General features: G+C 40.6%; 1 protein-coding gene across 1 annotated transcript in view; it reads left to right on the top strand.

The window, feature by feature from the left end:
• Nucleotides 1-1,103: 1,103 nt before the first annotated feature.
• The window catches only part of LOC120533607 (chloride anion exchanger-like), a 49,081-nt gene continuing 34,753 nt past the window's right edge, over nt 1,104-15,431 (top strand). The window contains exons 1-5 of the mRNA XM_039760526.1: nt 1,104-1,446; nt 3,714-3,890; nt 4,429-4,568; nt 5,553-5,663; nt 14,047-14,189. Coding sequence (XP_039616460.1) covers nt 3,760-3,890; nt 4,429-4,568; nt 5,553-5,663; nt 14,047-14,189 — 525 coding nt within the window. The 5' untranslated portion in view covers nt 1,104-1,446; nt 3,714-3,759. The remainder of the gene's footprint in view (nt 1,447-3,713; nt 3,891-4,428; nt 4,569-5,552; nt 5,664-14,046; nt 14,190-15,431) is intronic.

Consider the following 15,431-nt stretch of genomic DNA (forward strand, 5'->3'; position numbering starts at 1 on the left):
ATACAATGAGGCAATGGAGGTGACTGAACCAACAGCCATGTAAAGTAAGTCCATTGCTACTGCCACTATGTTACTCTGCCTCTCAAACAAAAACACCATTCCCAATACAGGACTCTGATATTATTTTTCACATATAAACTTTGAATTTACAGTACAGGAAGGTCAAGTGATTTACTTAGGGAAATAACTGCCAGCATTTATTCCATACAGGGCATTTCTATAGTGAGCACCATTCTGTTTGTAAAGTTTTTTTTTATTGCATAGAACTGTGCAATCATTTTAAAGGACTTCCTGAGGGTCAACAACAATCTTTATTTATAGTGTGATTATTCAATATCGAAACACCCTACAAGTGTTAGACTACAATACAGTTGTATACATATATATTTATTTACAGTTAGAAAGCACACAGGTAAAAAAAACTTGCATAAAGTAATAGATAACCAAATATAACATTTTGTTTTCATTTATTTTATTGCAACTAGAATACAGATATGATTAAGTAACCTGCTTAAAGATACCAGTGATTTGGGCAGAAATCAAACCTGAAATACTCTGGTTTATTTTTAAAAACGTCAATAAATTGATTGTCGCTAAAATTACCCCAGAAAATAAACAGATTTTGGAAAAAGCTTAAGATTCAACAAGTTTACCAACAGAGCTTTCAAAACTTTATAGGTCAGAAGATGTCCTTTGTTTTGGGACTGCATATGCTACACAAGCTCTGGAAAAATCTACTAGTCCCCTGTCTGAAAAATGCTTCATCCTAAGCTCTTCAAATCAAATTCCATTAATCACACGGGTTTAAAGTACTTAACAAAGGAGTTGCAGTTGAGTTTGTAAAAGAAAAGGTGGTCAGAAATGTCATAGCAAGGCTTTCGACTTGCATGGATGAGTCCTGGCACAATGCCCAGGGGGAATTTTAAAGCTACTCCTGTGAAGAGAGAATGTCTCTCTGCTCCTTACCTTCAGTAGCAAACATGAACGCTGGTATGTTTGGGAGCAGGAACTTAAAGAGTATAATACTGACTTCCATTTTTATATATAAATATATATGTTATAATAAGAAGAACTTGTAAATTTGCAGTGATAAACCATCTGAGAAAACATTTATGCTTTTTTTTCTTCAAAGGATAAGAACTTAAATTTGCTTCAGACTTAGAAGAAACAGGAAAGCTTGGAAAGCTGAAACTTCAAGGGTTAACCATTCAAAACTTTATCTTCATGGACAATGGTCAAGGATATAAAAAAGTCCTCAAGATTCATGCAGAAAACATTTTCTGTTAATTATTATAGATGTGATAAGGGGCAGGAACGCATTTATTGATGAGCAGAAATAAAACACTGTTCTAGAATAGCTCTGGATGTTCATTGGAGTGCACCCTGACTGGAAATCATTGTAGGACTCCAAAGCTCTTCAAAACGTCCAAAAAGCAATAGTTGCAGGTAAGACATGGGGGCTCAGGATATTCTTACTAATGCAACATAAGCTTATTAGGCAACTACTGTACTACTGCATGCCTAAAATTTATTGATAACTTAAATGGTTTTGTAAAAAGGGGGGCAAATTTCATATACTGACAATCGAAAACCAAATGATAAATGATAATATTCATTATACAGATAATTGTCTGCTGCAATGACTTAAATAATAATTATTTAGTTCCAATTTGTTATTATCCAGACTGCTTATTAAAACAAGTTTCTGTTTTGAATTAGTTTATTAATGTGACAAATCTATAAAATCTAAAATCCATGATAAGCAGAAAACTTGTTAAGTTTCCTGGAGGAATAAAGTTGGCTTTAACTTTGCTAATAGATTAGATGTCTAGTTAGACCTGTTAGAAATAATTTATGAATTTATGATCTTTATTGATTTAACAAGTACAAACATTATATTCAGCATCATTCTATTATTTTGATTATTTACAAAGAAAATTAATTTTGCATGGTTAATAAGTTCAGTAGAAACGTTTTATGCTTTGGTATTTTGTGTGGAAAACAGAAAATGTAAACTGGATAATTATTGCACATATTTTGGTATAGCAATACTCTACCAATCCAATTTTTGAATCCACTCAATCGATCTCAAATTGACAGGAAAGTACTTAATATAAAGCAAAAGCAAGTCTTAGACATGGTGACAATCTCTTGTGGGGTTCAGTCACATTCTGGAATAGCGAGTCAACATAATATGGATATATTTGGGATGGGAACAAAAGTAGAATACCCAAACAAATGCAAGCAGGCACCAATAAGAACATTCAAACCCCATACAGAAAATGATAAGGCTAGAATACAAACCTAGGTCCACATGGCTCTGGGGCAGCTGTCTAACCACTGTACCAGTATTTTTTTTCCACACCGCCCTGCTAGCTAACAAACAATTCAACACATTTTTTTAATATAAAATGATACCACAAACTATGTTGTATCTATTCCACTACATGTACAAATACAAACAATTGCAAAAGCATTGGCTAACTAATGAATGAGTAGCTTAACTTAAATCAATAAGGCGACAGATGCAAAAACCACTCGAGTAAATCCATGTTTCCTGCTGAAACCTAAATGACAAAACATGAGTAGTGTGGTGGTTTGCGTTATCAAGTGCTTTGTACTCGTGGACACTGTAAAAGGCATGGAAACTTTCTTATCTTCTGATTTCATGTTTTGACTTAGACAATAAATATTAATTTGAATGTTGATGAAGTGGCTAGCACTACTGTCTTGCACAGCTCCAAGAACAGTGATACAAATCCTCTCCTAGACACTAACTGTGTAGTGTTGGCAAACTCCCACTGTGTAAATGCATGTCCTCCCACAGCTCTAATTTGGCCCAATGTGACTGACTATACACTGTAAAGGATTTTTGTCCTGTCTCAGATTGACACTAACCTTGCCCTCACCTGCTTATGAAAATGAATAGAAGATTAATATGGAACTAAATGGCATGTTATGTTTAAAGGGTGGAAATCTACTGTATATTGTTTTAAAAGCTGAGATCTTAATTTTTTTAATTTGAATGACAAAACCTGATTCAGCTCTTCTGATTCTTTTTAAAAGACAGTTGTGACTCAATAGCATATGCTGTGATATACTAACCTCACTGGTTGATTTCTGAGTGCCATTAGGTGAGGAATTCAGCATTCTATGGAATGTTATTTTGTGTTCTTAATCCTTTGCTACATCTTACTACTATGAAAACATCAGTGGTGTGCAAAGCAATCAGCTGTTACCCTTTGATTCACAGCGCACTGGGAACACTTGAAAATCTGAGAGCAATGCTGCCTATTGGCATTGAAAAGTGATACTCACTAACTTGTCTTGTAGGCCTGACTTGACATTTAAAGTAGAAATGGAAAATGTTGGGCTAAAAGATTTCCAGAACCATTCGAGTAGAACAGAAGATCAAACGTCACATAAAACAGTTAAATTAAGTCCTTTACTTCTCATTTGATCAAACGTTTGACTGAGATGAGGAGGGATAAGGAAAAAAAAATCAAAACCGTGGTATACACATACACACAGAATCAACAATATAAAGTAACAATAAATCCATTCATTATCAAGAGTCATTCAAGTCTAATGCAGAGCTTGCAGCCTTCCTCATGTTACTGCACTTCTTTACTTTTATGGAGCTAATGCTGAACTCAAGCACTACATGAAAGTTTTCTTGTCTTCTCTTAGTGTTTGTTCATTTTGTTTAACAGCTCAGAAGTACTCGGCCTTTCTTGAGAGCTGCTGACACGTGCTACCATGATACCACCAAAGTACAGACAGCTGACTGTGTCTCGGCCAGTCTATTCTGAAGACCTGTTTAAAGAGGAGTATGAGAAAGTGCAACGACACCATAAAACTATGCTGGATCATTTGAAGGCTTACTTCAGGCAAGGAATCCATTAAAATATCATTCTAAGAAATTTCTCTGTTTGGCTGGATGAGCAATGCTTTGAGATGGTCCAAGGGGTTTATCAAAAAATGACTCTGATATTTGGAGAATTTTACTGACATCACTAATTTACCCACATAATAGTATAATGTTAAATGTATGTGCTTTTTTAAGGGGGTACATTTTAGGTAGCCACAAATGGGCAGCCACAGTAATTTACTCGCTCCAAATATGGTACATTGCTTCATGATGAAACAGAGCATGAAAAAATATCTCTTTCGACCAGTTATAGGCCGATACATTTGAAGAAAGTTGTGACAACATAACAGGGAGAAGTAAACTGGAGGGGAAACTGAGAATGAAGTGCACTCCTATGAAGTTGAAAATCTAACCAGAACACATATGATTTATTCTGCATTGTACTTCTCCCTCTTTGTTTGTGTGTGTTTATGTGGACAGACTCCCTGCCACAAGGTGAAAACATTTTGACAATTTAAATGATGAAACATTCGCTACATTTTAATTTTGTATTTCAGCTGCTCTAAACAAAAAGCAAAATCAGTGGCTTTCACTCTGTTGCCCATAGCCTCTTGGCTTCCAGCCTATCGCTTCAAAGAATGGATTGTCCAAGATATGATATCAGGTGTCAGTACCGGACTGGTGTCAGTTCTGCAAGGTAATCAGCCTGAAACACTTTGATTTTAAAATATAGATGTTTATGGGTGTATATACAGTACATAGGCAGTTTAGCTATAATATAATGTATATGCAATGAAAGAGGGCACACCTTTTACAAAATCCCACTGAAGGCAAATACACACATTTATTGATTTTTGCTAAATACTCATATACAGCATGTGTGTCCGGGGGGGATGAATCTGAGAAAATGAGAAAGAGAGAGAGAGGGACCGGGTTATGAGAAGTGTATTACATTCATGACTCAAAACAAGCTAATCCATGTAAATGACATACTGGGACTGGCAGGAAACTACAGGGTTTTAAGCAGACTCTTGAAATGAGAAAAGTAAAATCTAGGCCAAGAACAAAGTCAAACAATCAGGGCTCTGGTGTAAGGAACTAACAGGAATTGCTAGTTCATCAAGTGATTACAGTATAAAATGTATGGTGTTGTGCATATGATGAAGTTACCAATACTAGAGTTAGTTTTACAAATACAAAACAGTAACTGCATTATGCTCCTTTCTTCGATGTTTCTGGGCATCCTTAGTTTAAATATTTTCTCTTACTCTATTCCATACACAAGTGTGGGTATTACAGGGTAGAGGCTGACTGATGGTAGGTTGGGTTGGGCTTCTAATTCTGTTTCCATTAATGTTTTTATTTTTCTCTTATTGACAGATTACAGTATGCTATTGTTAAATATGTATTCCTATCAATAAATAAAATCATGAAACATTTACAGACAAAAAAATGTGCATCTATATAAATGAACAGTAAAAGTGAAATGATCTGAATAACAGAGAATTGGTTAATTTGGCAATAGAGGAGACAATATAGTATAACCTTCATTTGACAGCATTACATTTCAACATTTACCATGAATGCAAGTAATAAACAAACGCTGAAAACATAGCAGTTGTCTTAACAAAATGCTTATTTATTGTGAAGGTAAATAATTAAATTTTTATATCTTTGCCAGGCCTTGGCTTTGCTCTGCTAGCCTCTGTTCCTGCAGGATATGGTCTGTATGCAGCTTTTTATCCAATTCTGATATACTTCTTCTTTGGAACATCTAAACATATATCTGTTGGTAAGTAATTTAGTTATGCAAATGACATTTTTTTTAATAAAGTGGGTTCTGTGATGCCTAGAAAATTATAGACTGAACTATGTTTATTTCTACTGCCCTCTGTCTTTATTTCATATTCAAAAGGTATAAACTTTCTTGGCACCTTCAGTAGGCAAGTTAGGCAAACCTAATGTGTTATTAAGTCAAAACAGTTTCATTCCACAGCAATGTTCTGTTAGCTTAGATGAACAGTCAGTAGGAATTCTGCATTTCTACAAAACTCTGATTCTGCTCTGCTTATCTCAGCAATGGCCCTCTACCTCTGCTTGAGACAGCCCCTCATCCCCAATCTAAAGAGGACACTCTACCCTCTTCTGGCTGAGAATCATGACCTTGGAATTGGAGGTGCCGATCCTCATCGTGACTCCTTCATACTCAACTGTAAACCGTTCTAGTGCATGTCTAAAGTTACACAGCCTGATGAAAACAGCAGGACCACATCATTCACAAAAAGCAGACATGTGATCCTGAGGCCACCCACCTGGACACCCTCCTCTACTTGACTGCACCTATAAATTTTGCCCATAAAAATTATGAACACAATCGGTGACAAAGAAAAGCCCTGGAGAATCTGACTTAAAGCCAGCAATGCAAACTAAACTTTCATTTCATGGTTGTACAGGGACCGAATAGCCCTCAGCAGTTGGCTCAATACCCCATTCACCTGACACAGCCCCCACAGCACACCATGAGGGATGTGGTCAAATGCCTTTTCAAGTCCAAAAAAACATTTAGACTAGCGTGACATACTGTCATGAACCCTGCAGAATCCTTTTGAGGGTGTAAAGCTGGTCCAGTGTCCTATGCCTTTGACAAAATTCATTCAATTCAAAAATTCATGGCTCAGCAAACAGCCGATTCCTAATTTCCAGAACCTTGGTATAGGTCTTTCCAGAGAGGGTGAGGAATGTCATCCCCATAAAGTTGGAACACACCCTCTGATCCACTTTCTTAAAGGTGGGAACCACTACCCCGATTTTCCATCCAGAGGCACTATCACTAACCACAATCCATTGTTGAAGAGGATTGTCAGTCAAGACAGACGACAACATCCAGAGCATTTAAGGAATCAGGGCAAATATCATCCACTCCAAGAGCCTTGTAACCAAGGAGTTTAACTAGCTTGGCAACTTCAGCTCTAGTGATGGGCAAGTCCACTCCCACAACTCCTGACTCTGCTTTCTTCAAAGTCTAAAGTGCTGAATCTTCAAAGATTATCTGTGCCAGTAATGGAAAGGAATACATTTTCTTTTGCGTTACTCAATCTCTCTACCTACATTCCCTATTCTCCATTCCCAAGCACATCAGTCTGAATCACTTTATTTCTGCAACACAGCTCCAGGGCACATGTACATAACAAAAGTCACAACAGGCAATTGGAGGACACCTGCAATCATAAGTAAGAATTTAGCATTTTAAACTAACTTGATATTAAGTGTTGACTGAGGAAAGCATAAGGTAATGAAAAATGTGTAAACTGCAGACTGCATGAAATTGAACCTGTAATCAAAGTACTATTATGTACTTTTAAGTAATATTAACTATGCACTGTACTGTATATGAAGAGTGACTGAAATGTTTACATAGATATTAACAATGACTATATATTTACATTCTGATGGTGGATCCAAAAGGGAAAGGATCTGTTTTCAGTTTATGCTTGCTGGACTGCAATGATAAAGTGGCATGAACAACTGAAATTTACCATATCTTGATCTTGATTTCTTTGGCTGACTCTCACTCATCACTGTGGTGACTCCAAAAAAAGACTTATTGTTATTATATTCTTCTAAATTATTATTTTGCACATAAAATGTTTATGTACAAAATAAAACAGTATTTTATTTTTTGTTAATGAAATTGTTCAGTTTGGATTCACTCATTATTTTTGTTTTTTTTAATCAACTAATGCAGAAAAGAACTATGCTGATTTATATATACTGTATACTGTATGTATATATATATATATATATATATATATATATATATATATATTGTGGACTGGGACCCGGACACAGGCAGACGGACAACATAATTCCACCACACACTATTTATTTACAACTATTATATACAAATTTAACGTGCACACAAACCCCAGTGCCTCTTGCACCGATTCCCCCAATGTCCAGGCCCCACCGCGAGCGAAGACATGTGGGTCCGAGCGACACTCACCGAAAGGGCAGCACGTCCCCAGAGAGGGTCCTACTATGTCCCCAGGGTCCAACACGGCACCCTGGGACATCTTACTTACTTACATCTTACTTCGGCACCCCCTCCAACACCAACGCGCCCCTCTGGTCTGCGCCGCTCTCACCCCCGCCGTCCCCACCAGCTGGATCACCATCGGCCTCCCGGCGGGAGCCCTCCCGCGGAGCGGCCCGTTCCAGGAGGGCAGGTCCCAAACGATGTTGGCTCCAGCGCTCGTCGGGGCTTCGGACCTGTGAAAAGAGAAAAAGGAGGGCCAGAAGCACTGCCAGGACACTCACCCCGAGCGTCCTGTCGGTCTCTGTACCGGCAGTGCTCTTGCGCCCCTCTGACAGCCCCTGACTTGCCTGCTTGAGTCCTCCGCCGCAGGTTCCATGCCCGTCCTCTCGCTGTCAGCGGGACCGCTCTCGCAGGCAGCTCGCCCAGCCGCCCAGGGGATTCCCTCTGCCTCCGCAGAGGACGGCCTTGCTCTGGACGCTCGCACCCAGCGAGACGCCCCTTCCTATCGGAGAAACCGGCATTCACCCCTCGGTTCCTCCTTTTTCTCTTGGACGCCTTGACGGTCTGGGTCTGAGCATGGCAACAGCTCAAATCCAGCCCCGTCTGCGTCCCTGCAGAGCGACAGGAGACTGCCGCGGGCTTGGAGCGCAGGGCGCTAGGACCCAGGGCACTCATCAGCCCCTGTCCTACCAGCCCATGCGTGTTCGCTCTCCTCGCCCCTTCGGCCATCTGCATCGCCGCGTCCGTTGTTGGGGAATTGCCTACTGGTTGCCGGTCTTCCTTTAAACAGTTACGGCCGTGTTCGGCGAATCCCCCCTCATGCTGTACGGGGACGGCGTCACCTACCTTCCCCGCAGTACCCTGCTGGCCACAGGCTCCAGCGTCGCCGATCCTCCGTCCCATACGGCGTCTCTTCCGATGCGACCACCTTCCCCTGCAGCTTCTCCAACTGGACAGCGAGAACACTTAGCATCTGCAATAAAGGCGACTCGGTGGGCCGAAGGGTCTCCTCTGGCTCGCGCCAAGCCGCTGGTGGAAACAGAGACAGACGCCGGTGGGCTTACCTGTCCATCAGCACCACTCGTCGCCTGCCTCCTGTGGGCCACTCCCTCTGGCCCAATCGGGTCTCTTCTAGGCACGAGACTGGCGTTCCTTGTTCCCGCCTCTGTACCGTCATTGGCGGGCACACAAGACACACCGCCAATCCCGTGCCTGTCAGCGGGCGGGACATCCGGCCCGCGGCCAACTTGTCTTCCCTGCTCTGGGTGCGGTGACATGCCTCCTCACAGCTTCGCAGCTGCGCCAATTCTTCGAGCCGCAGCGGCTCCGATTTCGCAGCCTCCTCTGCTGCCACCGTCGCGCTACCGACAGCCCGTGGCCCGGCGTGCTCCTGCCACAGACGCGGATCCGGATCGTCCCTCCCTGTAGAAAACAAGGTACGTGCGACCCCGAAGGGCCGATTACTGCAGGGCAGGGCACTCACCTCCCGGATCCCGTCATGCCGAGGCCCCTGCCTCGGTGTGGCCTTCTGCGTCGCAACGCCGGCCTGGCTGTCCGTCCCGACAGCGCGACCCTCGGAGCCCACTACGCTCCGGCGACGCCCGTTCTTCCTCCGCACCCGGGGATGGTCATTCTGCGGTCCGCCGGCGGTCTCGGGGGTTAACCGCTCCCACGGGGTTGTGCACGGGCCGCTCCCGCGGCCAGTGTGTGGGGTCCGCTGCTGCGCCGGGCCATCCACAGACATATTTGTTGTAAAAGCAGGTACCCGTCTTGTACCAGACGGACCATCCGAACGACTAAGCCACTGTGGACTGGGACCCGGACACAGGCAGACGGACAACATAATTCCACCACACACTATTTATTTACAACTATTATATACAAATTTAACGTGCACACAAACCCCAGTGCCTCTTGCACCGATTCCCCCAATGTCCAGGCCACACAGTTTCTCTGCCTTTCTCTCAACCACCTCCCGTCCTCTCTCCAGTTCTGTCCTCTTCCACCCGACATCCACTGCTGACTGGAGGGAGGCGGCCCCTTAAATGGGAACCCGGATGGGCTCCAGCTGCTTCCCGGCAATCAGTCCTGGCCACACCCCAGTGTGGCGGACGTGCCGGCTGCACACCTGGAAGCCGTCTGGGTGTCCCCTGTCGTCTTCCCCCCAGCACTTCCTGGTGTGGCGGAAGTGCTGGGATCCAGGGTTCCTCAGGCACCAGGGCGCCGCCTGGCGGTGGCCATGGGCCCCTACAGGGCTAGGCTTCCAAACCCCCTACCCGTGGCCCCAACATAACCAGTATGGACGCCCCCTTGCGGTCTGGAGGAGGCACAAGCCCTCCTCTGGTCCTCCTGGGCATCCACAATATATATATATATATATATATATATCTTTGTCTTTCTCTATATATATATATATACACCCCATGACCCTGTAGTTAGAATATAGCGGGTTGGATAATGGATGGATGGATATATATATATATATATACACAGTAATCCCTCCTCGATCGGGGGTTGCGTTCCAGACCCCCCCCGCGATAGGTGAAAATCAGAAGTAGAAACCATATGTTTGTATGGTTATTTTTATATATTTTAAGCCCTTATAAACTCTCCCACACTGTTTATAAATATTCTATATATTATACAGCATAATCCCTTTGTATTCTCTTAGATATTAGGTAAGATTCATTGAAATTATGTATATAAAAACACTGTTTATATACAGTAAAACCTAAATATTATTTTAAAGATATTGAGTGTCTCCGACATCACATATGTTACAGCCATTACGATAGACATGCCACCAGCAAGAAATACGTACAATGCAACAAAAATAGTATACAGTAAATGTGTGTGTACAGTGACACTAAACGTACGTACATGTACTAAGTACTGTAAGTAGAAAATTAATTGTGGTTACTCACCAACAATGACACGATGACTTGTCCGATAACAATGAGTTTTATTTTACTGCATAACAAAGGAGAGCGTTACAGCCCTTAAAGGAGCCACTTCAGGCGATTGTGAAGCACTGCCGTTGTTCTTCTTCTGGCAGTCTTCAATCCAAATCCCTAAAGCAGATTCCATCCAGACTACTGCCTTATTACATCCACTTACAACTTGTTTTGCACCCTGGTTAAAAGGACACTGCGGCCGTAGATCTTATATTCCTTTCTTACTTTTTAAATAAAACGAATCATAGCCTTCAACAAATCCAAAACGTTTACCTTTTCGGCAATCGTTAACATCTTCCGTTTGCGCTTGGGCACGGCCCTGAAGCAGTAGCAGATCGTTTTGGAGCCATAATGAAGGGCTTGACTATGCACAAAGATAAACACAAAAGAGCACAACTCTTTACACAGCGAAACACGTTGATGCTGAATGAGCGAGACGAGACTTCCTGGTTAACACTGCATTTAGCAAGCAGGAACTTAACTGCGTGCTCTGATTGGTTAGCTTCTCAGTCATCCGCCAATAGCGTCCCTTGTATGAAATCAACTGGGCAAACCAACTGAGGAAGCATGTACAGGAAGTAAAAAGACACATTGTCCGCAGAACCCGAAGCAGCGAAAAATCCGTTATATATTTAGTTATGCTTTCATATAAAATCCGCGATAGAGCGAAACCGCGAAAGTCAAAGCGCGATATAGCGAGGGATTACTGTATATATATATATAAAAAATCAGTACCAGGTATTCATTCTGCTCGATAAGTGGATATACAGCAGTTCCAGGATAACTAACATTGTCCAAAGTAATTTATTTTGCAAAAGTACTAAGAACAAAGCAGCATGTCTCTAAAATCAAAGTTTTTTTCTCATTTGAATTGTCATCACAGTTGTCCCTCTTTTCCCCAAAAAAACATGCTCATGGTCTAGTGTAAGAAACATAATTTTGGAGCAGTAACTAGACATATGCCTGAGAAATGTACCCATTTAGGGGTTCTAAAATCTGAATATGTCAAGGGTAAACAATGCCCCAGTTTCTTTAAACCACAATAGTGCTCCATAACAATGAAATTAAGTCTGAATTAGCACAACCAATGACTCCATGTTATTACAAGATTTTTCCAGTGTGGCAATAAAGATTTCTAATCTACTCTAATCTAACATAATCTCAGTGAGTCAAGGGTAGTTGTGCTGCATTCCCGTGCCCTCCAATTTTGTAGTTTAACAAACCCAGTGACTTAGTCAGACCAATATACAACTCATTCCAACTAAATAAAACAGGTCTGATTTTAGCTTAAAGGATAAGTTCAGTATTTTTCAAATGAAGGTTATGTGTCCACAAACATGGTATACTGTATATGCATTTGCCATGAAAAAGTGTGTTCTAAAGTTAAGCATTTTATATAAATTAAACAAAATACACTGACAGTCTTGGCATTTTATAATGGAAGTCTTGGATCACGTGACCTAACCTCAAAACTAAAGCCTAAGAACTTACTGAATATGTCAGTTTTTCAAGCCAAGAAATTTATCAAGAAGTTATCCGCTCCTTCAAATTGCACACTTATTATAAAACATCTTATAAATGTCATTTTCAAACAAAAATATCAATATTAAGAAATTCAGCTATTCTAAACTCAATGCTTGTCTTCCTTAACAACGACCTCTCACTCCCAGCACACTAAACTATTCCTGCTTGTCTCGCTTGGTATCTTACTAATTTACTTGCATTTTTATGTTAGAACTCCTCCAATGAAGGCCAGTGCTATCACACAAGCAAACATTTTTTTAATTAATATTATTTTTTATTATTTATTAATAACTTCAAAACACTATTTTGTATAGCAAATGGATCATGTTTACAAAGAAATAACTTTGACTTGAAAAATACCAAACTACAATCGCTAGAATTCAAAATACAGTATAGTTACTTATGGTATAAACTAAGAGTTGTTACATTTGTTCCTCTTTACTCATGGGAACCTAAATCTGCAGCCTAATGGCAACAAATGAAACACTGTAAACAGAGAACAACTACTGTACTGACAAAAATATGAAACCCTGGAGTAAAAGAAACCTTTTCATCCATTGAAACCTTGCTGAATTGTACAGCTCATGTGGAGATATATTGGTGCCTGCTGGCAGATCTTCCACACTGGAACATTCACTTCAAATCCATTGTTGACTTTTTATACAAAGCTTCTTTCTTTGCTTGTACTGGTAATTTGTATGGTGGTACCTTCTCACATTTGCTGTCGTGTTGTCTATATGATGCCATACTCTCATTCAGGAATTAAAGACAGTAAAAAAAGTTCTGTTGCTCTGTTGCTCATGCCTATCCACTTTCTGTCCTAGATATTTTGTCTTTCTGCTTGTTCTGTTAGGTTCAAGCTTTTAGCTTTCAGTGAGCACCACTGACCTCCATTATTTTATAGGGTAATTTAATCTACATTTGTCATCTTCCATAAGAGCAAACAACATATCTGTATCTATGAAGACTTTTAATCTCGGATCAAAACTATCTACAAAATTTAAAATGTTTTATTAATTTAATAATTATTAATTTTTGATTGATTGAAGGCTCTGTTGTTGAATACTTCCTGTTTATTCCCTTTTTCATTTCTTTTCAGTGTGTTTATAACTCTGTTAGACTTCTATCGCTACCATGATATCATGTAGAAATGCCAGGGCATGGGTGCTCACAGTACATTTGTGGTCAGGATTTATTCTGTAGCAGGTGTCTGGTTTCCTAATTATTTGAAATATATTTGGTTTACCTGTTTGTCACTCCTTATGTATTTTTTATATTGTGATGGATCGTTGTTGTTCTTTAATATTTGCAGCTGCCTCTATTTTAGAAACAATTATTGTTGATTTGTTTACTTTATAACATTTTTCATGTCTCAAAATATTTTGTATGTGTCATATTTTCTTTTTTCCTGAAGTACATCCAATATTATAAAAATAATTTAGAATGGTCATAAACAAGTGGTCTTCTTTGGCTATAGGCCCCACAATTTTAGGAGATACTGTATATTACCACACTGTTACATAAAAGTAGGAAAAACAGTTAATATAGTACGTGATTTCACAAACCAGACTGGCTAGACAAACACTACACTTGAACAAGTAATACATGATATTAATACTTTTCTTTGAATATTTGTCCTGCACTATTTTTATTTACTTTAGGTCCATTTCCAGTTCTAAGTTTGATGGTAGGCGCTGTGGTAAACAACCTTGTCCCTATGAGTATAAATGCAACAGATGTGACTTTGAATGAGAGACGAGTAACAGTAGCTTCATCGGTAACTTTCCTAGTGGGGATTTTTCAGGTAATGTACTTTTATCCAAATGGTACTTACAATATCAGGATATATTACAACTGTTTGCATATTTTTCAATGTTGGAGCACAGATAGATATAGTGACTTGCTCAAGGTCAAAATGTTTAGGCAAAAATGGCAATTGGACTGTCAACCTCATTGATTAAAGTTCATTGTCTTAGCCATATAACATTTACTGCATACACTCAATTTAATCTTTAGATTTGCACCAATGATGTTCATTGTATTTCATTGTATGCTTCTGGTTACAACTACTGGCCTAGTTACAGTACCTCATCTAAATCCCAGTTTAAGTGGATAAAATGACCAATGTTTATGTAAAGAACATAAAAGACTACAAAGATCTTCTTCTTCTTCTTTTGGCTGCTCCCGTGTCCCCTCTCACGACATCCATAAACCTCCTTTTTGGCATTCCTCCCATTAGGGGTCCCCACAGTGGATCATCTTCTTCCATATCTTTCTGTCCTCTGCATCTTGTTCTGTTACACCTATCACCTGCATGTCCTCTCTCACCACATCCATAAACCTTCTCTTAGGCCTTCCTCTTTTTCTCTTCCCTGGCAGCTCCATCTTTAACATCCTTCTCCCAATATACTCAGCATCTCTCCTCTGCACATGTCCAAACCAGCGCAATCTCGCCTCTCTGACTTTGTCTCCCAACTGTCCAACCTTGGCTGACCCTCTAATGTACTCATTTCTAATCCTATCTATCTTCGCCATACCCAATGCAAATCTTAGCATCTTTAACTCTGCCACCTCCAGCTCTGTCTCCTGCTTTCTGGTCAGTGCCACCATCTCCAACCCATATAACATTGCTGGTCTCACTACCGTCCTGTAGACCTTCCCTTTCACTCTTGCTGATACCCGTCTGTCACAAATTACTCCTGACACACTCTTCTCCACCCATCCCACCCTGCCTGCACTCTCTTTTTCACCTCTCGTCCACAATCCCCATTACTCTGTACTGTTGATCCCAAGTATTTAAACTCATCTGCCATTGCCAAATCTACTCCTTGCATCCTCACCATTCCACTGACCTCCCTCTTATTCACACACATGTCTTCTGTCCTTTTCTCCCTCCTTAGTGTCCAACCTCTCATACAACTCATCATACACCTTTTCTTTAGCCTTCACCACCTCTCTCTTCACCTTGTGCCTTATCTCCTTGTACTCTTGCCTACTTTCTGACTATCTCACTTCTTCTTCACCATCCTTTTCCTCGGTATACTCT

This window comes from Polypterus senegalus, chromosome 8 (assembly GCF_016835505.1).
Source record: "Polypterus senegalus isolate Bchr_013 chromosome 8, ASM1683550v1, whole genome shotgun sequence".
NCBI classification, from domain to species: Eukaryota; Metazoa; Chordata; class Cladistia; order Polypteriformes; family Polypteridae; genus Polypterus; species Polypterus senegalus.